We start from the raw sequence: 27,904 nt of genomic DNA, 5'->3' as shown, positions 1-27,904 counted from the left end.
GCTCTGTGGGCCCCTGCCCTGCTCCTGCGGGGGCTTTCGGGAGGGGAAATACTGAGCGCGAAGGCCGCTTTCTCCCGAGGGAGGGAGAAAACCACCTCTTCGGGGAAGCGCAGGTCTGGTTCCCGCCGCCTCCCCGCGCCCCTGCCCAGCTCCCGCGTCCTGCGCGTCCCTCCCCGCGGCGGCCGGGGCCGGGCCGGGGGCAGCGCGGGCCACAGCAGCGGCGCGGCCCGCAGGGGGCGCCGCGGTGCTCCCGGTGCTCCCGGTGCCGCACCCCATCGTGACGCAGCGCTACCTACGGCTTCTCATTGGTCCCTCGTCGCCTCGCCCTAGCGGGTCTTCTCCTCCGGCTGTCGCTCATTGGCAGGAGGCGGAAGGAGTGCTCGCCCGTGGGCGGGGCGAGTGCCACCGACTCCTCCTGCTGTCCGGCGGCTCCGCGGAGCGGCGGGGCCGGTTGTGCGGTGGGGCCATGGCGAGCGCGGCGCGGGGGCTCGGCCGGCGTCGGCGGCTGCTGCTCCCGCTCCTCTGCGCGCTGCTGCTGGGCCCGGCCCGCGCAGCCCACATCAAGAAGGCGGAGGCGGCGGCCGCTGCGGCTCCCGACGAAGCGCTGCGGTACCTGCACTCGACCGAGCTGGGCGAGGCGCTGCGGGCGCTGGCGGACGCGGCCCCCCCGGGCCTGGCGCGGCTCTTTAGCATCGGCGAGTCGGTGGAGGGGCGGCCGCTGTGGGTGCTGCGCCTGACGGCGGGCCTGGGGCCGGAGCGGGCCGGCGAGGAGCCCGGCGGCGCGGCCCTGCCCGGCCGGCCGCAGGTGAAGCTGGTGGGGAACATGCACGGGGACGAGCCGCTGGCGCGGCCGCTGCTGCTCCGCCTGGCCCAGGAGCTGGTGCGGGGCTGGGCCGGCGGCGAGGAGCGCATCGGCCGCCTGCTCAACACCACCGACCTCTACCTGCTGCCCAGCCTCAACCCCGACGGCTTCGAGCGCGCACACGAGGGCGACTGCGGCGGCGGCGCGGAGGGCGGCCGGGAGAACAGCCGCGGCCGCGACCTCAACCGCAGCTTCCCCGACCAGTTCGGGGCCGCCGAGCCCGACCTGGAGCCCGTGCCCGAGGTCCGAGCCCTCATCGCCTGGATGCGCCGCAACAAGTGAGTGCGGCCCGGCCAGGCCCGGCCCCCGCCCGGTTCCCCTCTGCCCGACACGGCCGGGCCCGCGCTCCCGGCACCCCGCTCCGCTCCCTGGGGGCTTCAGCTCGCTTTCAGCCTTTCCTAGTGCTTCCTAGCAGGGCTTGGCGGGGGGAAGAAGCCATTGCCCACCTGTTTCTCCCCAGCCTGCCTCCTGCGCTGGGTTTGCCTGTTTTCGCAGCCGGGCACAATCCTGCACCCAGCGACCGGGCTAACCCGCATATCGGCCAGCCCGCGTGGGACTGCGGTTTGGTGGCTGTGGTTTGCCATGCGCCTGCTGAGGAGCCGCGCTGGCCCCACTGGGCACAGCCCGTGTCCTGCACGTGCCCGGGCACCCCTGGCCATCTGCGTGTCTCCCTTCTCCAGGAGCCCTCAGCTAGAAACTTCTCCTTGTCTTGAGCTTGTCTGTAGGTCTTGCTCTTTGGACTATTGATGCTTTCACCACGAGCTGTGGGATGCTTAAAATATTCAGGATTAAGTGTGTAACTGGTCCATGTACAAACACGTTAACAGAGAGCTGTGTTGAACAGGGCTTCCCCCCATCTTTGTGTTTCACGGAAAATTCCCTGGATTTAGCAATAACGTTCTGTGCAGCAGTGTTCCCAAGTACTGGCCGTGCTCCTGCGGCTCTCTTACCCATCTGTCCTCCTGTCAAAGCATGCAGGACGGAGCTTTAAGGGCCCACACTGTCCTGGTAGGCAGGAACCAAAGGGGTGAGTGGTGGGAAGCTGCTGTGCCTGGAGTGGGGCAGCCCAGGAGGGGACACGGTGCCTGTGAAGCCCAGCTCCAGTTTGGGGCCCTGGGCAGCCCTGGAAAGCGCAGTGGCCAGGCTGGGCACTGTCTTTTTGTTTGCTGTGTGCTCTTCTTTAGAGAACTGTGGAAGGTCCAAACCACTAAGGTCAGCGCAGCCAACCGTGTGAAGTTGTGTGGAGAAAGCCAGAATGCAAAGTCTGATCAGATACGAGCGACACACTGAAACAAACTGTGGCCCTCTTCCCAAATGGGGATAGGGACAGAAACAGAGGGGATGGCCGACTGCCGTGGCACTCTGTCGGGCTGTGGTTGGATTCAACCAATGCACACAGTGTTCAGCATCGCATGATGTTTGCTCAGTTTTAGGGAACAAAATTTACTTGGACAAATTATTAAAACTTGGTGGATGGCGGTGCCCGTAGTGATTATTGCTCTAGAGGAATTTCATGAACTGCCCAAGGATCCTTGAGGACAGCTCTGATGCAGCAGTTTGCATCGAGATCTCTCCAGACTTGGTTCAACTCAAAATTAGTTACTACGGAAACTCATGCGTCGTCTTAATATCATTTCGAAAATACCTTGGACTTTTTATTTTTTTGCCAGTGTTTGAGGTGGGATTTGCATGTAAGCTAGGGTGAAACAGGAAGAACATGGTGCTTTGTGCGTCTGCCTGGCAGCACCAGTTAATGCTGGTACAATTGTTACGCTAACATAACCACTGATACAATAATGAAGGGGTAAACAGAACTGTTTGATTTTAAAAAAAAAAAAAAGATAGTGTAATGTAATTCACGTGTGCTATTTTAAGTAAGGCAAAGGTATTGGCCACATTACCTCTGCTCAGAAACTAAATCCCATTTGACCAGATGAGGAGAGCTCTTTTTCCCCTCAATGCTGTATTTCATGGAAAGAAGAAGAGCGGAGACAATTACCTTTGGGATTCATTGAAATCCTTTTGCTGCCTGTGATCAAATTAAAGTGTGATATACGGCATGCCATGCTATATAGTCTGACTTGAGATTTCAACAGCTCTGTCACACATCCAGATTTTATTTATGCAAGTCGGTTCTGTTGTACGTATCAAGTGTTGCTCAAAGCTTGATGAAGAGCCATGTACATCGCTTTATGTGTGGGGCGCTGCTTGTCTATCACGGAGTTTGAGGGCTCTTAGGCTGCAGCAGGAGACTTGTTTTGTTTCTAGTAATGCCAGATGTCAGTTTGGGAAGCGAATAAACTGGTCCTGAGAGTTGGTTTATTGCACAGATCTGCTGACTTCCTCTGACAATCCTGCTGGCTGTGTTGGAGGCTGGTGTTAACATGAGGGGATATGCCTCCCAGGACAGTGTAGCTTTTTGTCCAACAGTAGCAGACTCGGTGTCAGATGAGTGCGTATCTTAACATAACCTTGGTGTAGCTGCAGCTCCACAAGCGTTCTCCCTGCACAGGGCTGATGGAGCAGGGTCTGATTGCCTCCTCTTCCAAAGTAGCGCTGCTGCTGGGCAGCTTGTCCAGTGGGCATGGCTTGCCTCGTTGATCCCAAATAGAGTTTGGAGGCTCCCGAGAACACTGTTTGGGTGGGAAAGCAGCAGAATAACTGGTTGGGCAGCTGTAGTTGTCTTCCTGTTGAAGTTGTTCCAGTATGACTCTTTCTTCTTTTTCTTGTCCTCCTTCCCAAACCCAGGTTTCTGCTCTCTGGCAATCTTCATGGCGGCTCAGTGGTTGCAAGCTATCCCTACGATGACTCTCCCATGCATAAGCCCACAGGAGTCTACAGTAAATCAGCTGATGACGAAGTGTTCAAATATTTGGCAAAAGCTTACGCATCACATCACCCCATAATGAGAACTGGCAAACCCAATTGCCCTGGCGAGGAGGGAGAGACCTTCCAAGATGGTATCACAAATGGTGCCCAGTGGTATGATGTAGAAGGTAAGCTGTGCTGGCGAATCGCTCTAGCTCTGTTAGCTCACCTAGCAGAGTGTCTTATAGACATAGTTTCTTGCTCCCACTGAGAAGTGACATCGAAACCAGTGGTGATTTTCACAGAGGAGAGGACGGTGGGTGAAGTGATATTTTTAGCTTTGAATGTGTTCTAGCAGCTTGAAATGAAGGGAAGTGGCATCACAGGCACACCAGTAAGTGGTTGATGAATCACAGCTTGGGAGATGTTCGTAGGGAATAGATCACAGCAAACTGGAGGGTTCTTCCTGACCCTGTTAGCTACGGGAGAGTTATCCTGCACGTGGGAGGCTTCATTTGCCAAATGAACTGTCATTAGGTCTCCAGGTGGTTACTAAACTTTGATACAGGAAAGAGGAAACTATTGTTAAAGGTATTAAACCAATGCCAGTATTCCATGAGGTTTTTTTTAACCTCCAAACTTGTAATTTTGTAAATGATTATAGAATAGCCTGCTGTAAAACTATGTAAAATTATTTAAATGTGTGGTCTGAGCTAGCTGCTCTTGCTGGAAGTGAGGTAGGGAGCTTTTCTGTGAACTGCTCTGCTGTTAGACCTGTGCAGAGGGTGACAACCAGCTCAGCCTGTTCTCGTCCACTGGCGCAGTGGGATCTAGAAGGTATTCGAAATTTGGTGTGTAGGGGCTTCTAGGAGAGCTGTTCCCTCCATTAGCTGCACTGGGAGGTGATCTGAATGTAAGCAAACTACCTCCTGGTGCCACCTCTGCTTGTGAGGAGGTGGCTGGCCTGACTCAGCCACGCTGTGAGCTGCTCTGTGTGCGTCAGTTTGGCTGAAAATAGGATTTAAAGGACAGTTTATGTGACAAGATGCTCTCGTGGAAAAGGCTCAGTGGGCTGTCGGGAAGAGAAATCTTGGCCGTGTCACTAGAAGTTACACCAATGCCATGCCCCCTCAGCGGATGTTGTACAACCATGGGCTCCCCAGACACTGCAGAAACTTCTGTGGTGAGGACGCAGCAAAAACCTTGCATAAATGATCTGAAGAAGTTGCGTTGCTTTGCTGCACCTGGGCTGCTCTGCTTTCCCTCATGCTGGGGCTGACGGATGATGGCAGGAGTGCTGAGCAAGCGGTGAAATCAGGCATTGTTTATCCTTCAGAGCTTACAGCTTAACAAATTCTAATAAGATGGTGTCTTTCCAAAACGTGGGCTTCCAAGCGAAGTCCTAGCTCAACCCTGCATCCGCCTTGCTTGGGAAGGAGGGAGAGAGATCCAATATTGGGCCTGAACACATCTCCTCTGTGCTGAAAGAGGAAGTCTTGATTTCACCAGTGGCTGAATCATTCCCCAGGATTTCACTGATCAAATAAGATGTCATGTTCAAATAAGATACGGTTTTACCTCTTTCTCTAGCAGCTGTCTCCTTCCCTCCACCCTGTTGAGCACACCAGCCTGTGTGTTTGCTGGCTCAAGGTTCACTCTGCTGCTGTGAAATGCCCAGCAGGAGGAAGGTTTGTGTAACCTGGTGAATTTGCTTACGAGGGAACAGGATATCCTGGATGATCTGTGCTGCCTTGTTCTGGTGGCAGTCGTTATCGGCAAACATCTCAATGGGGAGATTTGTTAGCTGCAGGTCTAAGGCTTTCTGCCCTTGTAAAAAAGTGGGATGAGTGTCCTCTGAAGGGAGGGTGGTCCCAGGGCTTTGGGCGCGAGTTCCCCTGCCCACGGTGAGCAGCATTTTTCACTGCAGCATTAACTTCTTCATCCTCCTGCTAGGATGTGAGACACCTGGCTAGCGCAAGGTTTGCTAGTGGCCGTGGTGCTGGTGCGTGAGTCTTTCGGGCTGCCTTTGTCTTGCCAGCAAGCAGAGCAGAGGTTTCACCTACTTTCCTTTCACAGGAAATGGCAAGGTGTCAACTGAAGACCCGTTTGTTCTGTGCTGCCGTCACTGTGGTTTATACTCCGTGTAATAGCCTCCAGCTTCCAGTCTCTGCGGAAACAAACCCTTTTGCTGTGACAAGCCACAATCTCAGGCTCAGCATTGATGGCTGTAGGCAACTCACAGGCAGAGATTACAGGGAGGGTGCAACAACGCTAGCTCTTGGAACGGTGCGTTGCTGAGGTTGGCAGACCTGTGCAGTTTCTCCCCAAAGTGGTAATTTATGTCTCGTTGCTGTTGAAGATGCACACATGGAGGGTGATGGTGGCCCTTGGAGCAGCTCCCAGGCTGAGGAGTTCATGTGATGTGTAACCCACAGGAGCTGAGATCCAGTGGAGAGCACGGGTGAACTAACAGATACCGCAGAGACCAGTACACGTGTGTTTTGATGCTGTGTGAAGTTACTGTGTCCCTTCGGGGTTTTAGATGTTAACATTTATTTCTAATCGTGGATGAAGAGCAGGCACAGGGGAGTCAGTTGTATGCAGCGTGTGACAGAAACGGAAAAACCACCACGATGGCTGTATCGAGTCATCCAACTCGCTCAGCTCTGTGCCAAGGGCTGCCGAGGCTCGTGCTCGGACCAGAAGGCCTTTCCCAGTGATTGCAGAATTTAAATGTGTGGTAAAATGAGGCTGGGGAAATCCCAGTACCCTGCAGGAGCTCCCTGGGCTGCATTGAGCTCTAGAGATAACCAGAGCACACGGTTCTGTGAACCATGCGGGGTACGCGCTCGTGGCCTGCGGATCAAGTTGTGCCAGGGGAGACTGGAGGCTCCAAGTGAACTGAAGCCAGTAAAAACAAAGAAATGAGAACATAATGTCTCAACAGGTGGAAATTTTCCTGCCACGTTTTATCATGTGAAATCAAACATGCTGGAAAGCCAACTGCTTTGGGATTCATTGTCCCGGAGTTACCAGTTCAGGTTTATGCTTGTGCCAGACCCCATTAACTTTCATTTGAGTTTGCAAACAACCTCTTAATGCGTGTCAAACCGAGGTGGCAACTCCAAACCATTGGAGTAATTGTTAAGGTCAAGTGTGCGCAGAGAAAGATGGCTCTCTGCCAGACGGCTGAATTTGGCTTCTGCACTCCATCTGTGACTGGGGACGTTGGTTAGAGGCTATCTCTGTTGTACACACGCTTACTCTTCCTTCCTTTTTAACCTCTGGGGGGGTTTAACTATCAAGTGGCTGGGTCAAATCAAGAAAATACATGCAAGTCTGGGCTGGTGTATGGCGCAGATGATGCGTGGAAAGTGGTTAAGAAACAGCTTCAATCTTATCTGTGGGAAGGACATGTTTGCCTTTATTTCGCAAGGAGCCCAGTTCAGAAACTGAATTCAATGTGACTTTCAATAGGTTATTTTGCGGGCAGCCTTGGAAGGTCTGATCGTTATTTGCAGTCCCTTCCTAGAAGTTATTTTCCTTGCTAGCTTGACTCTCTGATGTCTAAGTGCTTGAGGTGTTTCTGGTGTCTACCGGAAGGCACTTCTCAGGTTGAAAGTGGATTTAGGTTACGTGTGTACTTACTAGGTTGTTTCGACTGTGGTTACTAGCCACATTGAGCTTCCGAACAGCTTTTAGTGGCATCGAACACAGAGCAATTAAAATGAGTGCTGAGAACAGTGGGTGCTCATGGTATCGCTATGGTGGCCTCTGTTTCCTGGGCACAGCAGAAAGCGGTTGCACAGTGTGAGCTTTCTCACACTGAAGTAGAAGACTTCAGCCATGTCTTTCTGGGATATGCACAGTTAGCTGCTCTTACGTGTTTGTGTTGTCATAAAATTCTTATTGCAAATTTTTCTTTCTTCTTGAGAAAAGTATTGGCTGGATGGTTTGAGGGTCTGATGCCTCTTTTTACATCTACGTCTGCTCTGGGCTGTATGTTGCAGCTGCTGGAGGCTGAAATCTCACCTCCTCTGAGTTTTAATGATTGCAGACTAATGGACCAAAGCATTCCTCCACCTGTTTGGTGCTGGGGCTCACCCCGGTCTTGTGGTACAAGACAATTGGTTCTGTCCACAGAGTTGGCGACTTGTGCCATGAATTTAATCATGTCTCTAACTTGCTTTGTGCCATCTGCTCTCTTTGCAGAGCAGACATGACTGTTTCTCTTCTTTAACTTAGCTGCAGGTCTCTTATCTCCTAATGTCTGCTCCAGCGAGAGCTGGAATTAGAGAGGTTTCTGCATAGTGCAGTTTGAAAATAGAGTCCTTCCTGGCTGGCCTGAAAGGCTTCTCCTGGCACGTGGTGTGTTTATGCTATCTGGATCCCCGGGCTTGACTCGAGAGAGCTGCATTCTCCTGCTTGTCTGCCTAGTGTGGAGCTTGGCAGGGAGCAGAGGCATGCCTGTCAGCATGAAGTCTGCAGCGCTTGTGCTGCAAGAGGTCTGGGATCCTTGCCTGAAGTGCAGTCCTGATGTTCAAGGAGTGGGACATAGCAGGGAAGAGGTTTGTTTTGAGCATTTTTGTGACCTGCTGCCAGCCGGGGACTGACTTCTGTGACTGTCAGCTGCTCGTTTTTGCTTTGCTTTCCTCACCGGTAAAATAGGTATGATGCTTCATTGGGAGGCTGAAGTTTTATGCAGTGTGGGCTAAAAGACACCCTGTGACTAAAAAAATGCTGGAGTAAATGCAGCAAGTTATCCCAGATATTACCCAAACAGATAGGTAGAGTAGAAGCCCTGTAGTCTGACAGTCCGCTGCCTTGGGTGTGCTTTTTCCACTCTGCTCCTTGAGTGTAGTGCTCTGCTAATGGCAGGCTGCATACAGAATTCTCTTTACACCTCCAGATCTTCTGCGTAGCCAGGAGAGGCTGTGCAGATGGTATATGGAAAAATACATAATTCCATATGCTGTAAAAATAACTGTCCTGCTCTGCAACGGGGTCGTGTGAAGGCCAAATATGTGCAGCGGATACAGTCCAAATTTTCAAGCATGCAATGGACTACTTTCTCGAAGAGGCAATTTTACCGAAATTGATGTAGCAAGCTCTAATTTAGTCCATTGCTGCTCTATTGTGGGTGAGCATCTGTCCTAAATTTGCTTGAATGGCAGATGAAGCACTAAATATGCTTCATAATGGCTCTGTCTTACGTATGGATGTTTTCAAATGCATTAGCGTCCTGCTATGAACTGGCTATAGGCTGGCAAATTGTTTCACTCTGCATGGTGTTTACTGGCGAGAGAGCAGCCTGCTGTGGGTTACTTTTCTGAGCCTGGTAATAGGAGCTGGATAAAACTGAGTATGTATCAGATTTGCAGGCCTTGTTCCTCTAACCTCTTGAACTGCATTTGAGAGTTTTAAAGTCCTCAAACACTTTTTGGCCCGTTGTGCTGGACAGAAAAGTATCTTTCCTGTTTTGATCTCAGCCTGTGCACAAGCTGCAATGCTCTCTTTCTGGTGGCAAGTGACATTTGATTGTTACAATAAAAGCTTCATGTTCTCTTAGCAGCAGGCTCCCAGAAGGATTGAGAGGAACTGGGACATCTTTGATCTGCTACCATCCCGCACATCTTCCCAGGGGTCGGTTCTTCTGAATCTTACTTTATGCTGTCAGTGCATCTCTGCGTTGCCTGAGTGCGCTGGGGCTATCGAATTCAGGGCAGTGATCCCTGACCTCGGGGGCCAGTAAATGCTCACAGCCATCGCGTTTATTGTAAGACTCCTCTGCTTGGTAAAGTGCTGCTGGTAGCGTTTCCTGGCTGTGCATTAACACAGCTTCTGCAGATGCCAGGTAGTGCGTTTGCATCCTGGTATTGATCCATTCTGGCTGGTTAATTGGCCAGCACCCTGGAGGGTCCCTCGCTTGCGAATGATTAGGAAACTGCTCAGACAAAGCAGGTGAGGTTTATTAGCATAGCACTAATGTAGCACTTTGGTGGGCAAAGCAGAGGATGGGAGCACAAAGTATGTGTTTCTTAGACTTGCGTGCTGGGGTCCTGCAGGCTGGTGCCATGATACGTGCCACAGGCCATCTTCTGCTTTCCTTCCTCCTGAAGTTTGCATCGGCCTCCTGCGGGGCAAGTGTATAGCTGTTCCGTGACAGATGGGCTTCTGAGAACCAGTTTGACTTTCTGAGCTGATCCACAAGAGACCCATTGCCTGTGCCCCTGTGTCCAGCTGGCACCGGTGGGAGTCGTTCAGCCAGTGCACGAAGTCTCTGGGCTGAGTGGTCCTGGGCGCTGCTGTGCAGGTTGGGATGGAGCTGCCTGGGTAGTGGTGGCCGAGGCTGTGGCATGCCAGTCTGTCTGGATTCTAACTGTGTAAAGTTGTCTAACTCAGAAGATATCATCAGTATGCATAAAACTTAGTGTGGTGTGTTTTCCTTACTGACACAACTGCCTGATTTGCTGCTGGTGGTGGTAACGATCTTCTCATGTGGCCATGACATCTGGCTACAGTCATGTGGCAGCATTTGTCAGGGTGACTCTGAAACCTGTTTCACAGACTTGTGGTACTTTTGGAATGTCCTTTTTACTATCAAAGACTGCAGTGAATGTTTAGAGGGCTGAACATTTGCAGTCTTCAGCAGCGTGCTGAGGTCTGAGCTCCAGATTGTGAGTGTTGATACCTGCAGACCTCAAGTCCTGCTGGTACGTGATTCATTCCTGTTTGAGAAACAGGTTTGCTTGCTGAGGGCTGAATGTAAACTTCAGCAAACGCGGTCAGGACACTTGCTAGAACAAGGTGACCTTTTTGATTTGTAGTAGTGCCTGTGGCTTCTCTGAAGGGCAAGAATAGCAAGATGAGCTTAATACTGGGAAACAGTTCTGCGTACTCCTGTTTTCTGGTGCTCATGGAGGTTTGGCTGGTTTAACACTAAGCTAGCAAGCTGTCCCTAGATGCTGCAACATCCTTAAATTAAGTGAGACTGCAGCCTTAAAGAGGAAATGTGGGAGGAGGTTGGTGACTTAGCTGCAGGTCTCAGGAAAGAGCGAGTTTCCCAGTTGGAGTGTCTCAGGTGGACAAGTCTGTGTCCTGTTTTCTTGCACGACCTGGCTGCTGTGGGGTCGCAGGAGTCCTCAGCGGTGAGGGAGACATCGCTGCCCTCCCAGATCAGGAGAGTTTCCTGAAGGTGACTTTGTGCAATTCACTGCGTGCTGTCACCATGTCACACCTTGTCAGACTTTCTGCTAGGGCTGCTCTAAATGTCAAATAAATGGAGACCTTCAGATAAGGTGTTGGAGGAAAAGAGCAGCCTGAGGAAGTAGAGAAGGGGAAGCATTGCTCTTGTCTCGTCTAGAGTTTGCTAAGATTTTTGTGGGAGAGCAGCTGCGTGGTCCTTGAAACTTTGGATGTGCAGATTCAAGCTGCCACCTCCCAGGCTGATAGTCTGGTGTGTCCTTTCGTACCAGAGGCCTGAAGCTCACTTTGGGTAGAGTAACGTCTCTTGCAGGAAAACTACAAATCTAAAGGTGGCTTGGAGCACATAGCAAAGCACTCGGCAGCAATAATGTTCAGACTCCAGTGTGCCTGCCCTGGCATCCAGGATTTGTAGTGTCTGGAAAATGTCTTCACAGTGAAATGAACCCTTATGAATTTTCAAGTGCTGTGCTGCTGAGCAGAGCAGTAAGACTGAAGGGACTGTCATCTTTGAACTGCCTGCAGCTGATTTGAACGGCCCAGTGTGCTGGTTACTGGGAGAAACAGCTCAGTCTCCCCCAGCGCAGGCTCTTGCCATGATCTGATCTGACTTTTCTCCTTAGGTTGTTCACTCGGGAGGATGGCATTGTGCTGAGATGCCGTGGGGGGCTGAAGAACAGGGAAAACTCTGCATCTTGTGGAAAGATGTCTGTACGTTGCTCTTAGGACATCTCTCTGCCTCATTTTCTCAGGTGGGATGCAGGATTACAACTACGTGTGGGCCAACTGCTTTGAGATCACGTTGGAGCTGTCCTGCTGCAAATACCCGCCGACCTCTGAGCTTCAGCAGGAGTGGGAGAACAACCGGGACTCTCTCCTTGCTTTCATTGAGAAGGTAGTGTGGGCTGGGATGGGCATGGGGACAGCAGCTGTGAAACCCACGTGTCCGTGGTGGGCCGAGAGCACCACATTCAGTTGCTTTTGTGGCTTTGTTTGCTGCATGTGGTAACACAACTGCTGCAGTTGCTGCGCGGAGGTTGGTGGCTACAAAGGCTGCTGTGTATCTCTGTGGTTCTGCCACAGTTCCCACATCCTCCACAATAGCAGAGCTCTGCTGAGAGGGCCCCCGTGGGGTGCAGTGTTAGAGGGACCAATCGGTGCAGATCTTACGAGGTAATGCAGAGTACCTGTATGGCCTCAGAGCCATGAATTTCCAGTGATGTTCAAAAGCACCAGCACTGCTGAGACCTTGGCTTGCAGAGTCCTCTGCCAGGCTGTTTCCATGTATGAGTTGAGTAGGTGACAGTTTAGGCTGGGAAGGGAGGCAGCTGCATTTTGTTCCTCGGTGTGGTGGCCTGTAACCCTGCTATGTTCATACTGTTGTGGGCCCATGTCAATGAAATAGAGGATTTGTTAGGGAGGATCAGTTCTGAGATCTCGCTGCCCTCCCAGTACATGCTGGAATTCCTCTCCTTGCCATCTGGCCAAGCGCTGTCTGAATCATGGGCCCTTGTGTGTCTTTGCCTGGCAGCTGTCCTGCTCTTCTGCGTTTGGGGAAGGGCAGGGGGTATTGCTGGGGGGAGACGCAGTTCCCCTGATGTTGCCTGTCTTCAGCCAGGCTCTTGCATTGTTTTCCTCAGGTCCACATCGGTGTGAAAGGCTTTGTCAAGGATGCAGTCACTGGAGCTGGCCTGGAGAATGCGACCATTGTAGTTGCCGGTATTGCTCATAATGTCACAGCAGGCAAATTTGGCGATTACCACCGACTGCTTGTGCCTGGGACCTACAACGTGACCGCAGTTGTAATGGGGTAATGTCTCTGTGGCAGCCTGCGTCCACGCTGCCAACTGCTCATGTTCCTTCACTTGATTTCTTTCCCCAAACCATCTCGTTGTGTGTTTAAGGGCCTTGGCTGGAAGCTGCAGCAGTAAAGGACTCCAGCTTAGAGCTGCAGCCATGTTTGTCCACCCCATGCCCTGCTGCAGCAGGGTGCTGTTGGATGTGGAGCATTTCTGTCACCTTTGTTTGATTGCTTGTTTGTGTCAACCTGCATCTTACTTTTTGGGAAAGGGAGAAAGTGAAGTAGTGTCACCCCAGTAAGAGTTTGTGTTGTCTCACGTCTGGGTGTGAATGTGTAGCTCGCCCTGTGATAACGGCTGTGGTTTCTTCCCTGGTGAGCGTGTAAACGGGAACCTGTGCCTCTGTGACACAGCAAGGCCAGCAGTGTAGTTGGGTCTGGTGGCAGTGGGATGGGTCCCGTCAGCTTGTTCGCTGGTGAATCTCTCACGTAGCTGTTAACATCGCAGTGTGATTGGGCTGCGAGGAGCAGGCTGGGGTGGTGGAGAGGCTGCAGGGGAGGTTGGCCTCTGTTCTGCAGAGCCTCCTTGCTGAAACCAGCTGGTTTTTCACAGTTACTCACCGGTGACTAGAGAGAACATCGAGGTGAAGGAGGGAGCTGCAACAGAAGTGGATTTCTCCTTGCAGCCAACTGTAATGCCACCAGCTCTTAACATCACGCAGTTCGCAGCAACGCCTGCTCCTGTCTCTACCATCACCCCCACGCCTGAGCAGGCAGAGGCCCCCAGGCCAACTTCTCTCCATCAACCCATCCAACCTGTGGACTTCCGCCACCATCACTTCTCAGACATGGAGATCTTTCTGCGGCGATATGCCAACGAGTACCCCAACATAACCCGACTCTACTCCGTGGGCAAGTCGGTGGAGCTGCGAGAGCTCTATGTAATGGAGATCTCAGACAACCCTGGCATCCATGAAGCAGGTAATGTGGGAGGCACTAGTGTGAGTTAAAGAGCATTACGGGGGATGTCTACACTGGTCGTGGAGCTCTGGGGACAGAAGGACCAAGGGGCTTCCCTGCAACAATGTCTGTCCTTTTTGATGTGAGCATAAGGGTAAATTTTAGGTATATGCCCTTCTGCTCTGCAGAAAGGCTCAAGAGCACAATGCTTGGGGTGGTGAGGTGTCTCCAGGCTTTAATTAGTGGTTGTAATTGTCTCTTTGGTGTGGCCATGTGTCTGCAGGCGAGCCAGAGTTCAAGTACATCGGTAACATGCATGGGAATGAAGTTGTGGGGCGAGAGCTGCTTCTAAACCTCATCGAGTACCTCTGCAAGAACTTTGGCACAGATCCTGAAGTGACTGACCTGGTCCAGAGCACACGGATCCACATCATGCCGTCCATGAACCCTGATGGCTATGAGAAATCCCAGGAAGGTATTGCTGTCTGCACTGAAACTTCTGTGGGGTTTCTAGCTCTGAGAACAAGCCTTTGGCTTCATGATACCTTTCAGAAATCTGGAAGCATTGCTGGAGCAGAAGTGCTCTCTGCAGAGGGAGGCTGGGAAGGGACTTGCTGTGGGATGAGTGGGTAGACGCCGCGCTGCAGGATGTGGGTGGTCGACTGATGATTGAAGTTGTTGGAGAGAAAACTCTTATGCCTCGCAGTGCTATATGCTGCCCCTGTTTGGGTCCCCTTATGGTTTGTGGCTATCCCAAGGCTTATTTTAAAAAAAAAAAAAAGACATTCCTTTGACACAGCTCATACTTGCTGTGCTTTGGTCCATGCTCTTAGTGACATGTGATGCGGGAGCCAGGCTGTCTGCAGAGCGCTTGTCCAAAGATAATACAGACTTTTATCGTGATGTTGAAATTGCAAAAACATCCTTCAGGGAAGTCCTTAAAACTGCGTGGCTCTTGCAGATTGGCAGAACAAAGTCTATCCAGAACAATTTTCTGGAACCAGAGCTCTGCTTGGGTTTAACAAAGAACTTGTCCAGCTGGTTTGAGCTCTGAGGTTTCTGCGGTCGTGACATCCGGCTGCTGGGATTGTTCATGGTTCGCTGCCTTTCTGCTAGCTGTGGTCTGACTGGCACTGAGAGCCTGTGCAAACATCCGCTGAAAGGGCCCTCGGACACCTCCATGCATAGAGAAGGAAGGAGGAGAGCCTGAGGGTCCCATTACTCTGGGATGTAGGAAGCCAGCGCTGTTGTGCTCTCTGCTGTTTTCCATTAATTGATAGTTGTAAGCTCTAGTAAAGAGGATGAAGCCTCTGCACTGAAGTGGGAATTGGCATAAGGTGCAAGCTTGAACATGTGTTTAATTTTCAGGTGACAGAGGAGGTACCGTTGGCAGAAATAACAGCAACAACTATGACCTGAACCGGAACTTCCCAGATCAGTTCTTCCATGTGGCAGATCCTCCACAGCCAGAAACTCTCGCTGTCATGACCTGGTTAAAGACTTACCCATTTGTGCTCTCAGCAAACCTGCATGGAGGTACGGCGGCCAGACCGAGTGCCTTCCTTTGCACTGAGGTTCAAGGGATGGGGGTTTGCAGGGCTATCTCCCTGGTGTTCTAGGTGTGAATGGAGGAGCTCTTGCAGAGGGCTCACTGCCCTTGGCACTGCTGTGAAATGGCAGGAGCGAAGGCAGCCAGGTTCCTGCAACAGGGGTAAGACCATTTCCAAAGGGCCTACACAAAGAATAAACCCAACCTTTTGTTGATGCTGCTGGAAGATGGATCGGAAGCTGGAAAGAGAAGTTGAAAATCATGTCCCCGAACACATTTGTAGGGAGTTGAAGAGGCTGCTGTGAGGATCACAGCCACTTCTCTGATGGGTGCACGTGTGTTGGGGAGTAGCTAGCTTGTCACCTGTTGGGAGATGGGAATGGTTTCTTGTCAGCGGCTGTTCAGCAGCTGGGTCTGGGAATGTGATAGTGCTGTGGCTGTTAGAGGCTTCATAATATTTATAGAATTAAGGGAAGGAGATGTAATCCTGAAGGTTCCCTGCCTTGAATTGCATGACGGAACTATGAAATTTGCTGTAATTTAATTATCTTTTTGGAGTGATCTAAATTAAGTCTCTATTACAGCTTATTCCCTAGACAGTTTGTCTGCTGGCTTGTAGCTGTGGTAACTTGCAGGTGGTTGCTTTGTGCTGGCACATTTAATTTCATAGTGCAGAAGTACAGTGTGCGGGTACGAGGGAGCTGGCAGGTCTCCAGCAGCGGTGGTGTCTGGGGTTCCATGGTGCTATTAGTAAAACTTGCTTAGGGAAAGCTTCAGTAAGCCAAAGATGTTATAATCTGACAGTGGTTGCAATAAACTGCAGAAGGCTGAAAAACTACAGCGGTTGGGCCGAGGGTACCATGCATGTTCTAGGAAATTCTTCCCCTTGGTTTCTCTCCTCTGTGAAAGCGATTATTATGGGGTTGTGCTCATCCCTCCTGCACGTAAGAGCAAAACCTTTGATGTATCATAGCTTGGGCTCACCTTCCCAATTGAGTGTGGTCTTAACTCTTCCTGTGCTTTTGTTGTCTCTTCTAGCTGCTGGGCTTAATGCTTTGTTTAATGCCAAGTCTTGAGAAACAGAAGACTTGACACTCTTTGGAAAAAAACTTCCCCTATTAGGCTGAGGGATCACTTGGAAAGCATGCGAGTACGAGTCAAAGCTTGTTTCCCCTGCAGGTTCTCTGGTGGTTAATTACCCCTTTGATGATGATGAACAAGGAGTAGCCATATACAGTAAATCCCCAGACGATTCTGTGTTTCAGGAACTGGCACTTTCCTACTCCAAGGTAACTTTAATGGGAAAACAGGCACATCCTGCTGGGTTAATCCTGGTGCTGTCGGGAACCTCCTGAGCGGCTGGTGGAGGAGGGTGCAGGTGCTGTGGGCGCCTGGTGTTGCAGGCACAGGAGAAGGGTCCTGCGGGAGGCTCTCGCTCCGTTAGTGGATGGTTCTGTCGCAGGCACTGTAGCAGGAGTGCCCTGTGCAGGCACAGGGGCCATACGTGCTGAAGGGTGGTAGAAAATGCTGAAACCACGGGCCGGGAGGAGAGCAAGGGGATGTCTGTAGGTTGTGGTTGGGTGTGGGTGCAGTGTCTTTGTGCTGCAGCCATACAAACGTGTGCCTGCGTGAACCTCTGTTTGGTAACCCCAACGGGTGACTAATGTTAGAACAAAAGTGCTGGTGGCTGTAGAGTGCGGAGACTCGGCTACACATGTTGCATCTTGTTTTTTAGGAAAATACAAAGATGTATCAGGGCAGCCCTTGTAAGGATATGTACCCCACTGAGTACTTCCCGCATGGCATCACTAATGGGGCTCAGTGGTACAACGTGCCAGGTAAAGTAGACCCTAAGTCTCTTGCATAGTTTACCTTCAAGTTAATGCATGCGGGTCTTAAAGAATTTAATCTGATCAGTCACAAACTCTGCATTGGTCAACCCAGATTACTGGGACTCACGTTTCTTTTATAACCTCTTAATGTACCCAGATAAAGTTATCCTGAGGGAAAGAATTTATAATGTAGTTTTTCTGGCTATGTGAAATGCTTTCATAAAATTTTACAGCAGTAAATTAGCATGAAAGGTATTTACAAGAAGGATGGATATTTGTCTGCTATTGGCATCCCTTCAAATCTTGAATCTCACCGATGTAAAAGCCTTCTCTCTCCAGGTATAAAATGCATGCTGTAGTTTGTACTTCATCTTTCTCTACTGTCTGATTTTTTTTTTTTTTTTTTTGAGCTACAGTTGAGGTAGTTGAGGTACAGTTGCCTTCAGGAGACCTTGTCAAAACTGTTTTTACATTCCTGTTGTAGGTGGGATGCAAGACTGGAATTACTTACATACAAACTGCTTTGAAGTGACCATTGAGTTGGGCTGTGTGAAATATCCAAAAGCTGAAGAGCTGCCAAAGTACTGGGAGCAGAACCGCCGATCTCTCCTCCAGTTTATGAAACAGGTGAGACACTTTGACCCCAAGCAATTGTGTGGGCTGCCTCAGGGGTTTGCATTAGATGTGCTAGAAAGAACAGACTAATCTGTGGGCTGAAGCAAGTGCTGCTTCCTGGCCAGACTGGCTACCCGCTCCACAGAAATCATCCCCATCAGAACATAGCTTGACTCCTCCTCTCCCCTCCTCAACATACTAAAAATCTGTATGGAAAGAGCAGCCAGGTGATGCAGGTGTGGGCTTTTTATTTACCACTGCCTTGGTTTTCCCTAGGCTGGAGTGGCCCCTGTGTGCCATTCCCATCTGAGTCAGGGCTGGTGGTGGTGCTGCGCACATGGGGCACACAAACAAAGGTGTGGAGCAAAGAGTGCTGGGGTGGCACCCTGAGCCAAACAATTGCTCATTGTACTCATCAGGTGATCTTTGTCCACGCCAGCTGCTGGCGAGTCTCACCCGAACCCTTTTGGAACATGATGCTTCTCTGGGAATGCTGAGCCTCCTGGGCTGGGAGTTGGTGGGATCTGGGTGTCAGTGCTCCCACAGTGCTGTGTGGGGTGGGGGCAGAGCAAGGAGTGGCACTCAGTGGGGCTCCGGGTCTGTGCGCAGGTTCACCGTGGCGTCTGGGGATTTGTGCTGGATGCTATGAATGGAAGGGGTATTCTCAACGCCACCATCAGCATTGCTGACATCAACCACCCAGTGACCACCTACAAGGATGGAGACTACTGGCGCCTCTTGGTCCGAGGGACGTACAAAATCACAGCATCTGCCCGAGGGTGAGCGAGCCATAGTACAAGGAGCAAACAGCTGCACGACTGACTTCCCAGTCAGGAGTGGTCCCATCAGCTCTGCCTACAGCAGATGTAGGCATGGGTGTTTCTCCTGCCCTCTGGTCTGTGCAGAATTAGCAATGTGATGTTACCCTGGTATCAAAGACTGTTTGCCTGGCACTGGTGTACAATCCAAATCTTCCCTTGTTTGGAGGTGGTGCGGGGAAGGAGTTGATAACCTAATGTCTTTAGGGGAAATTCTCTTGCAGGCAGCTGCCCACAGAAATGACTTCATTGCTTCAACTGCTGCCAATACCTTTGGGTTAAAGCAGCCTGACTTGTCCTGCCAGCGTGCCTCATAACCCTGCAATACCTGAGCCAAAAGTAGCTGGGTGCTGTGTTAGGCCCTGAGCTGCTCCCTGTCCTCGTGCCATTCCCATGTCCCTTCGAAGTGTTCTTGCTTTTTTTTTTCTTTTTTTAATGCTTCTCCATTTTGACTGGGGAGCAGTAGCAGTCCCATGTGAGGGTCTAGTCAGGAAGGATGGTGGCTTGTTGTGTGAGGCCTTGAAGCCCTAATATTTCTTTGTGTCTTCCCTGGGCAGATATAATCCGGTCACTAAGACAGTGGAAGTTGGCAGCAAAGGTGGGCTGCAGGTCAACTTCACTCTTTCACGGACAGACATCAAAGTGGAGGAGGGGAAGGTGCCAGTCTTGAACACCCCAGACACCAGCGACCCCAGCGAGAAGGAGTTTGAGACCCTCATCAAAGACCTCTCTGCTGAGAACGGCCTGGAGCGCCTCCTGCTTACCTCCTCTGGGGATGTCTCTCCTTACCGGTACCGCCCTTACAAGGACCTCTCCGAGTTTCTCCGAGGCCTCTACCTGAACTACCCGCACATCACAAATCTCACCAGGTGAAAACTCAAAGCAGCAGTGCTCAGCTCCTCCCTGAGCAGCAGCCTGTGGTAGGGAGGTAGTGAAATGACGAGCCATGAACGCAGTGCAGAGATGGGCAGCTCGTCCCACCCCTTCCTGTGGTGCTTGAGTTGAAGGGAACCCCACGTAGAAAGGCATGGTGGCAGAGCACTGGCTGCAGGGGCTCCCAGGTGCATGCGTGTGCTTTTTCCTGAGACATCGTTTTACTGGCTTAAACCTGGGGTGCTGTTGGTTCCCCAGGGGTGCCTGGGACTGGGAATATTCCCAGCATCGATATCCTAGGCTTCTGCAAATATCTCTGTTCCGTGCTCTTTATTCCCTCTTTTTTCCAAATCCTTTCTGATATCCACCCTGCTAAAGAATCCCCAGCAAAAGTGATCAAATTTGACTTACAAATCTCTCATGGCCTTTTTTGATTGTCTGCCTTCAGATTTTAATTCAATAGTGCGAGACATGTTTGAGTTAGCTTGCTCTGAGCCAAGGTCTCTGCCCTCCTGCAGGAGACCAGCTGTCTGCAGTCCTCTGCTTTCCTTTGTGACCTGTAGCGCTTACCTTCTGTCAGCTTTAGAAAGCACGAATTTCTTTGTCCCAGCGCCTCATTTGCTTGTTGTTACCAGGCACAACGTGCTCATGTGCTGTCCCCACTGGTGCCAAGGCTGCTTTTCTGATCTGTAGCCTCTATTGTCCGTCCAGTTGCATCAGCCCTGATTGTGTTCCCTGCTTTGCTTGCATTCAGTTTGCTAACTTAACGGCATGGCTGTAGCAGCAACTTCTGTGTTACTGGAAATAGGCCTGCTTTTGTCCTCTACACCGGGTGCTTTATAAATTAGTTTGATGTCCAGATGTATTCCGTTCTGAAGGAAAAAACAGAAAACAAACCAACACTGGAAGCACAGAGGCATTTAGCAGTTCCATGTTTATGGTGATGTTATAGGCTATATAGAGATAAATGGAGCATTGGTTGTCCTCTACATCTGGACCCGGATACGTTCTTACACAGATGCTTGTGTTCAAACTGATGTTCATAGTGAATTTGGTTCAGTGGTGCTGCAAATCTTCTCTCGCGATGTGGTTGTGTTTTGTGTGTCACTTGTCTTTGCAGCCTCCTCCTGGAGGATGGCATCTGTTCCTTTCCACATCAAGGATTGCTCCGTAAGGCCAGGCTAGGCGTGCGGCGCTCTTTCTGAGCTGACACTCTGTTTTCTCATCTTTTGGCAGCTTGGGTCAGAGTGTTGAGTTCCGTCAGATCTGGTCCCTTGAAATCTCCAACAAGCCCAACCAGTCTGAGCCTGAGGAGCCAAAGATCCGCTTTGTTGCTGGTATTCATGGAAATGCTCCCGTTGGTACAGAGCTGCTCCTGGCACTGGCGGAATTTCTTTGCATGAACTACAAGAAGAATGCTGCTGTTACAAAGGTGAGAAGCCAATGCGAGGGACCATCTTGGAGCCCTCCAGTTATATCCTGAGAAGACAGTGCTCACTGGGACAGACTTGTCTCGTTAACAGTGGGTTGCAGTAATCCGACACATAATGGGGAGGTGTTGTGAAATCCACGGGGCCAGTGGGAACCTCTGACTGCTGATATCAATATAAGCAGCAGATCCTAGGATGAGATCCAGACAAATGAGATATACAGAGAATGAACCCTGCTAATTGCATTTATGTACTGTTTCTCGTCCTTTTCTTCAGCTGATCGACAGAACACGGATCGTGATTGTGCCTTCCCTGAATCCAGATGGACGTGAGATAGCGCAGGAGAGAGGCTGCACATCAAAGATAGGCCAGACTAATGCTCATGGCAGAGATCTGGACACAGACTTCACAAGTAAAGCAAACTAAAGCAAAGCAATGTGTAGCGTCCCTGTAGAAATGCAGTCTGCTGTAGCAGTCTCCTGCTAGCTGCTCTAGGGTTGGGTGTAGTTGTTTGCTTACAGGGTCTACCTGTGAAGGGAGCAGCACTCCTGCCCTGGAGCCCAGACAGCACAGCTGCTGGGAAGCTTCCAAAGCTTGGATCCCCCTTACAGATGGTAATTTGCAGCCCCTTATTTGCAAAGACAAGACAAAGCAGAGCTTTTTAGGAATAGTCCAGAGGTTGGACGACACCTAATGCATTTTTCCTGTTAATAGATTTCTTTCAAACCCCCATTTCTGGGGGGAAAAAAAAAAGCCCTCTGTTCTTGCTTCTTGGAAACAGTCTCCTTTTTTCATGCTTTTCTGGTTTCCATGTAACTGCCTGCTGTTTCCATAGCACCGTGTCAGTGCTGTGCCCACCCTTCCTGGGGACAAACGAGGTGTTCTGTCTGGCCAGGTTTGGCTGGGATCACCCCAAATGCTTTCTTAAGAAAATGTCCGTTCAGTGACATTGAGGAGAGCAAACACACACAAAATACCCTCTGCATCACAAAAGCAAATAGCTTGGGGAAATACTGATGCGTCATGTTTGTTTAGCTTTGCAGATGAATTCCCCCTGTGGGCAATGTGGACTAGGTGCTTTGCTTGATCTGTCAGGTGCATCTGCTGAGATCTAACAAATACCTTTTAATACATGCAGCAAACTTAATTTCAGACATAAACAAAGAATGTACTTCTGCTGGCCTCTCAAATAGCAGAGGAAACTATTGTCAATTCCCTTTTCTATTTGTTGTTCCGATTTACAGGCAATTACTCCCGATACTCGGGGACACGAGAGCCTGAGACCAAAGCCATCATAGAGAACTTGATATTGAAGCAGGATTTCAGCCTCTCTGTTGCGCTAGATGGAGGATCTCTGCTTGTCACTTACCCTTATGATAAGCCAGCGCAGACAGGTATGACTGACTCCTCCAGGGCCTTGCATGCATAGTTACCCTCGGGCTGTCTCTGCAGAAGTTCATGTGAGCAACCACATCGTCTAAGAGCTTCCTGCGCTGGTGGTGTTCTGTAACCTCCTTGTGTGTTCAGCCTTTTGCACCTGGAGCTGACAGTCTGCTAAGTAAAGCTATAAAACCTCACAGGATTCAGCTAGGGATCAGAACACTTACCATTTCCATTCCTACAACAGTATTTCAACCTTTCCTCTGCCAAAGCCAGTATAAAATCTGCTTTTGATACCACCCCTTAGTGTTAGAGGAAATATGGAATACCCCTGAAACAATGTGTGTCCCTATTTAATACAGGATCATGGGCTTAGAATGGGTCTCTGCCCCTCCAGTGAATAGAAGTTGCGCTCTAAGTCTCACATTTCTCTCTGTAGTGGAGAACAAAGAAACGCTGAAGCACTTGGCATCTCTGTATGCAAACAACCATCCGCTGATGCATTTGGGCCAGCCAGGCTGTCCAAATAAGTCGGGTATGTTTGGTTGAATCCTTTAACCCCCCGTCCCGGCAGCTTGTGCTCCACTCTGCTAGGGGCAGATCTGTCTGACAGCTGTGTTCCTGCTCTCACAGATGAAAATATTCCTGGTGGCGTGATTCGTGGCTCTGAATGGCACAGTCACTTAGGAAGTATGAAGGTACTTCATCACGGCATAATTTTCCATCTTTGCTAAACAAGCATTAAAAAGTGTCTTTATTCTTATGTCCGGACAAAACTTCCCCACCTCCAGATGCACTTTGCAAAGCTTTTTAAACACTGCTTCTTTTGTTGTAACTGTGGTTTTGGTTTTTGCAGGATTTCAGCCTTATGTTTGGTCGTTGTCCCGAGATCACCGTTTACACCAGCTGCTGTTACTTCCCAAGCGCAGGGCAGCTTCCTGGCCTGTGGGCAGACCACAGGAAATCTCTCCTTAGCATGCTCGTGGAGGTGAGCCGCAGTCTGTGGGAGGAAATTCTGGCAAGGAGTGAAGGTAGCGGGGCTGGGGAGGGGGAGAGGAAGAGAGCAGTATGGAGAGTCTGTGTGGTTTTGTTGGTGCTATGTAATTACAGATGGTCAAAATTTAGACTGCACGAGGAATGGACTGAACAGAGGCAGTGAGTGACCAGGAAATGTGTTGATGTGAGAGTTAAACATCTGTGCTGTTTTGCCTCATGGTGGGCTGAGCAGTCCTTGCAGTATTCTGCACTTATTATTATGAGGGTCAGGAATGGAGAATATGCTGTGTTTTGAGGGGAGGATTAGATCCCATTTTAGTTACAAATGTGTAACTGAACGTGAAGTGTTTGAAATGCTTTATTTCAGGTTCATAAGGGAGTCCATGGGTTTGTCCAAGACAAGAACGGCAAGGCAATTTCTAAAGCTACCATTGTTCTTAATGAAGGTTTGAGGGTCTATACTAAAGAAGGTGGCTATTTCCACGTGCTGTTGGCTCCAGGTCTGCATAACATCAACGCGATAGCTGATGGGTACCAGCAGAAACATGTCAAGGTATGTAAATGTCGGTATCGGAGATCTTCCTCCCACTCCCTGTCATATAAAGGCACCCCGAATTTGGCCTCCACCTCGTTGGCTGTGTTTAGCTGCTGATTATGTGCCCAGGGTAATTGTTTTCTGCCTTGATATAATGGATGGAGAAGAATTTCCCAGCACAGTGGTGGTGTTTTGGGCAGTAGCTTTTCTTTCCATGGCACATGCCAAAGACAAGTGCCTGGTCCTGCCCTGGTCAGCAAGTACCTCTTTTGTCTGGACACCTAAGAGAGGTGCAAGCTTTGAAACAGTCTGAGCTCTGGTATCTTTCTGCAGGTCTTTGTACGTCATGATGCACCCAACTCCGTGTTCATCGTGTTTGACACGGAAAACAGGGTATTTGGGCTGCCAAGGGAGCTGGTTGTAACTGTTGCAGGTAAAGTGACACTTTTAATTAAAGCTTTGAGCTTTGCTTTCTGTACTGGTTCATGGTGACAATGACCCTTCTCTTCACTGTACTGGAAAAGCAGCCTGCAGACTTAAGCCTTTCGCTGCTTTTCCTCCTGAACACGTGCTTGTCCTTGCAAACTGGTGCAACAACCCTTGGATCTGATGATGCTGGGCTGGCAGGTGGGAGGGAGGGAGGAAGCAGAGAGTGTTGCAGGGGTCTGAAGTGTCCAGAATGGACTTTGAGATGCCTGGAATGGAGAGAGCCTGTTTGTGTGTAAAGCTGGGACCAAGGAGATCTTGCTTCGTCCTCAAGGTTTCTCTTGAATGGTGTGGCACCATGTAAGCGTTAAGAGATTTTTTTTTTTTTTTGTCGAGGTGGCAGCTGCTGGGGAGGTTAGAGTTTATACCCAGTGGTCTGCAGGGGAGCTCAGCGATGCTGTCCTAGATTGTGAGCACAGAAAATAAAGCTAGTGCAGCCCTGCTCTGGGAGCCCCTCTCTTGCATGGCATGTCTTCTGTGGCCCAGGAGGAAGGAGCAGGGTCACAGAGAAGCGAGGAAAGCGGTTGTGACTGTAGAAGGGAAGAGAGGTGGTGGCAAGTCTAGGAGCCTCTGGGGTGGGGCAACATGGCATTAACTTTAATGTCTTCTCTCTGGCAGGTGCAAGTATGTCTGCTCTGGTCCTCACCGCCTGTATCATCTGGTGTGTCTGCTCGATTAAGTCCAACAGACACAAGGATGGCTTCCACCGCCTCCGGCAACACCATGATGATTATGAGGACGAAATCCGCATGATGTCCACGGGCTCAAAGAAGTCCCTCCTGAGCCATGAATTCCAGGATGAAACAGACACTGAAGAAGAAACATTGTACTCCAGCAAACACTGACACCTCCCAAGCAGGAAAGGAGGTTCCCATGGACCAGAGCCGGTGGCCGGGGGGCGGTCCCTGTGGTTCAGTTTTGAAACATTAGCTTGCAGGATGTGTCCTCCAGAGGTGGGGGTGGCAGCTCCCAACTTCCCTCTGCTGTTTGCTCTGTTCCTATGTACATGCAAATCAGTGGGTGTTGGAGGCTGTGTTACATGGCTTGTTACATTTTTTTGGGTCAAGATCTGGAGGTTCACATGAGGTTGTTTGAAAGGCAACTTAACGGGGTGGCCAGCAGAGCTCCTAGCACTTCCCCAGCATCTCGACACAGTGAGCAGATGGTGGGGAAGTGCCCCAAGACCTGCGTGGGGTCGTAGTTACAACACTCCAAAGCAGTTTCTCTACCTGTTTTGATTTAGTGTTTTCCACTCTGTAATTGGGGGAAGCTAGATCTTGACTTGACTCCACATTGTGCAGAGCAGCCCTTGGAAAAAGACTGTACTTGGTTCTCAGCTGCTCCTTTGGAGCTTTTCCCCACCATGAGGTGCTGTGGCCTGCTATGACCTGCAGTGGTTGAGGAGCACCTCTAATGTGTTGCTAGTTCCAGGCAGTGACTTGGTGTCACTGGGGGAGATTACATCCATTCTTGGTGTGAACTGGAGAAAGAAACAAATGTCAGAGCTTCAATGAACTCTGACAAAGTTCAGCTGCTTGCCAACTCCACACTACTGCTGTTCCTGACTTCTGGGGAAAAAAGAAACTTCATCCCCATCACCCCCAGTTGCTTCTTGTTTGTGTAGTAGACTTGACCTTCGGGGTCTCATGTTAGCATTACAACAGCACAGTGTCTGGAAGAGCAACTCAAGGTTGTTCTCAGCAAATGGATAAACTGATTGTGGTGGATACTGTAGAAAAGCAATCAGTTACTGACTCCTCCTGACCAGTTTTGCTCAAGTCCATCACTATTCAGGAGGAAACAGTGAAATCTGACCACTGCTTTCTATTTGAGCATTCTCGGAGCAGCAGGGAGAGGTCATGGGAGTCTCCATGGCCCAACTTCAGTTTTAAATTTTGAAGAAAACCTTCACCATTTGCCATTGTCCACCTAATGCCATCTGGTGATCAGAGCGCTTTGGAAACTCCCTGTCATCAAGCTCTGGTGATGGTAGGCATCAAATTAGCCTGCTGGCTTGGCTCTGTTCTGCTACAGCATCCCTGAAGTGTGTAGCAAGAGCTCCACCTGCTTGTGTGTCTGCAGTTGTGTCCGTTGCTGCGGCGGTGGCTTGGGTGCAAGGCGTGAGGAAGGGCTGAATGGCTGTGCTGAAGGAGAAAGCCAAATTCGGTTTTGTAGCACTTGGCAAGAAGTTGGAAAGTGGAGCTGCAGCTCCAAGACACATGAGACTTGTGGGGAATAGAAGGGATGCCCAGAAGGGAAGAATGGCTTAAATGTTTGATTTCCAAAGCCTTTATGCATCTCTGAATTCCTGTGCTTTCTGGGCAGAAGGCTGGGGTTAGAATAGGCACTTATTTTCTTGCTGCTCATTTTCTTTTTTAATTCTTGCCCCACTGACCTGAGCTCCAGGGCACAGGAGCCTGGCACAGCAACATCTTAGGCATCTAGTTTGCCCTGAGCTGATGTGTTCTCCAGCAGCTTGGGGAGATCCACTAGTGAAACCTGCACATGGTGTCTGTGGAGGGTGTTTGCACCCAAATGTGACAGGGTCTGTTCTGCAGAGCCTGGTCTCTAGGGGAACAGTGCAGCAGGTCCCCTGTTGAAGACTTCTAGGCCCCGTCTCCTGGGGAGGGAGCTGTTCCTCACCTCTGCGGTGGTAGATGCCCTTCCAGAACCACGTGCCTGTGGCAATGCTGCCATGCTGGTCGTCTTGGCAGCTGCATGCTGTTTTTGTGCAGCTATTTGGAGGGACAAAGCTAACCCTTAGTCACCAGTCTACCTTCCTCCCTGTTCCACGGGGAATTACATTGCAAGAAGACGTGGTTGGGGAGGTGTGCTGGGAACAGGGAGATGAAGCTGACCGTTCCCCCTGCTCCTGTCCCACATCACTGTGGTGTGAAAGAGCTGCTTTTGTCTCCATTCTGCAGGAGCCGTGAACATCCCTGTGCCAGCTCCCAACCCATCATGCTGAGCAGGGGATGGGGTTTCGTCCTGGGCCATGACCCTCTTCCACGTGTAATGGGCTGCAGCACACCAGCACGCAATAGCGTTAACCCTGTCTGATCTCCAAACTTTTCCTGCTTCTGAGGGCTTTAATGAGAGACATAGCTGGGGTTTTTTTATTAAAGTTGAGTTTGCAGGTGGCTCTTAGGGCTCTGTTTGGGCTTTGCTTGCTCTGGCAGCAGGTGTTGGATAGAGCTGGCCTTGCTTTGTCCCACTAGCAATAAGTCTCGTTAGGAATCGGCCCTTTCCCTCTGAGTGCATTTTGCAATTAGCTTGGAGTAGGTGCATATTTTTACGGTGAGTGGATTTGAGATGTTTTGCGGAAGTGCGAGACTTTTCTACACAGCAGGACCAGGTGGGGCGTCTGGCTCTTGCTCCATGGTTGGAGCCGCAGCAGGTAAGCGCTGGGGCTGTTTGTCACCAGTTTTGGGAAGGCAAAAGTGGCCTCCCCTTGCCGTCTGTCTGTCCGTCCATCTGTGCACCCGCGCTGGTTCTGGCAAGGAGCTGGTGTTCGCCCCCCTCCCTCGGGTGCTTGTCCCTGGAGCGTGTCGGTCCGTGCACTGTGCCTTCAAATGTACATTTTTAAAAGGGACTTGAATCCCCTTCTCCTGGAAGGGAGATGGCGTGGCGTGAGGCGAGGCCTGGCTCTGCCCTCAGCCGGGCCCTCTGTTTTTTACCTGTATACTGAGATCCAATAATCTGTATAAAACTATTTTGATGTCCACCTGGGTTGTCTCGTTCTTCCTCTAACGGACAGTT

The 27,904-nt window shown here is 50.5% G+C and overlaps 1 protein-coding gene across 1 annotated transcript; it reads left to right on the top strand.

Moving 5' to 3' along the window:
- The first annotated feature begins 393 nt into the window (after window positions 1–393).
- Window positions 394–27,869, top strand: CPD (carboxypeptidase D). The gene is made up of 21 exons (XM_054847464.1): window positions 394–1,140; window positions 3,611–3,858; window positions 11,626–11,768; window positions 12,514–12,683; window positions 13,285–13,652; window positions 13,915–14,106; window positions 15,000–15,167; window positions 16,360–16,469; window positions 16,916–17,018; window positions 17,497–17,639; window positions 18,237–18,406; window positions 19,003–19,314; window positions 20,555–20,750; window positions 21,025–21,160; window positions 21,993–22,142; window positions 22,568–22,663; window positions 22,762–22,826; window positions 22,985–23,116; window positions 23,492–23,677; window positions 23,993–24,092; window positions 24,764–27,869. The coding sequence occupies exons 1-21, from the start codon at window positions 467–469 to the stop codon at window positions 24,988–24,990; spliced, it is 4,089 nt and encodes a 1,362-aa protein (XP_054703439.1). The 5' UTR covers window positions 394–466; the 3' UTR covers window positions 24,991–27,869.
- The last annotated feature ends 35 nt before the right edge of the window (window positions 27,870–27,904 follow it).

This window comes from Grus americana, chromosome 19, assembly GCF_028858705.1.
Source record: "Grus americana isolate bGruAme1 chromosome 19, bGruAme1.mat, whole genome shotgun sequence".
Lineage (NCBI taxonomy): Eukaryota > Metazoa > Chordata > Aves > Gruiformes > Gruidae > Grus > Grus americana.
Note: the sequence above shows the minus strand (reverse complement) of the source record. Positions and strands in the feature narration are given on the sequence as shown.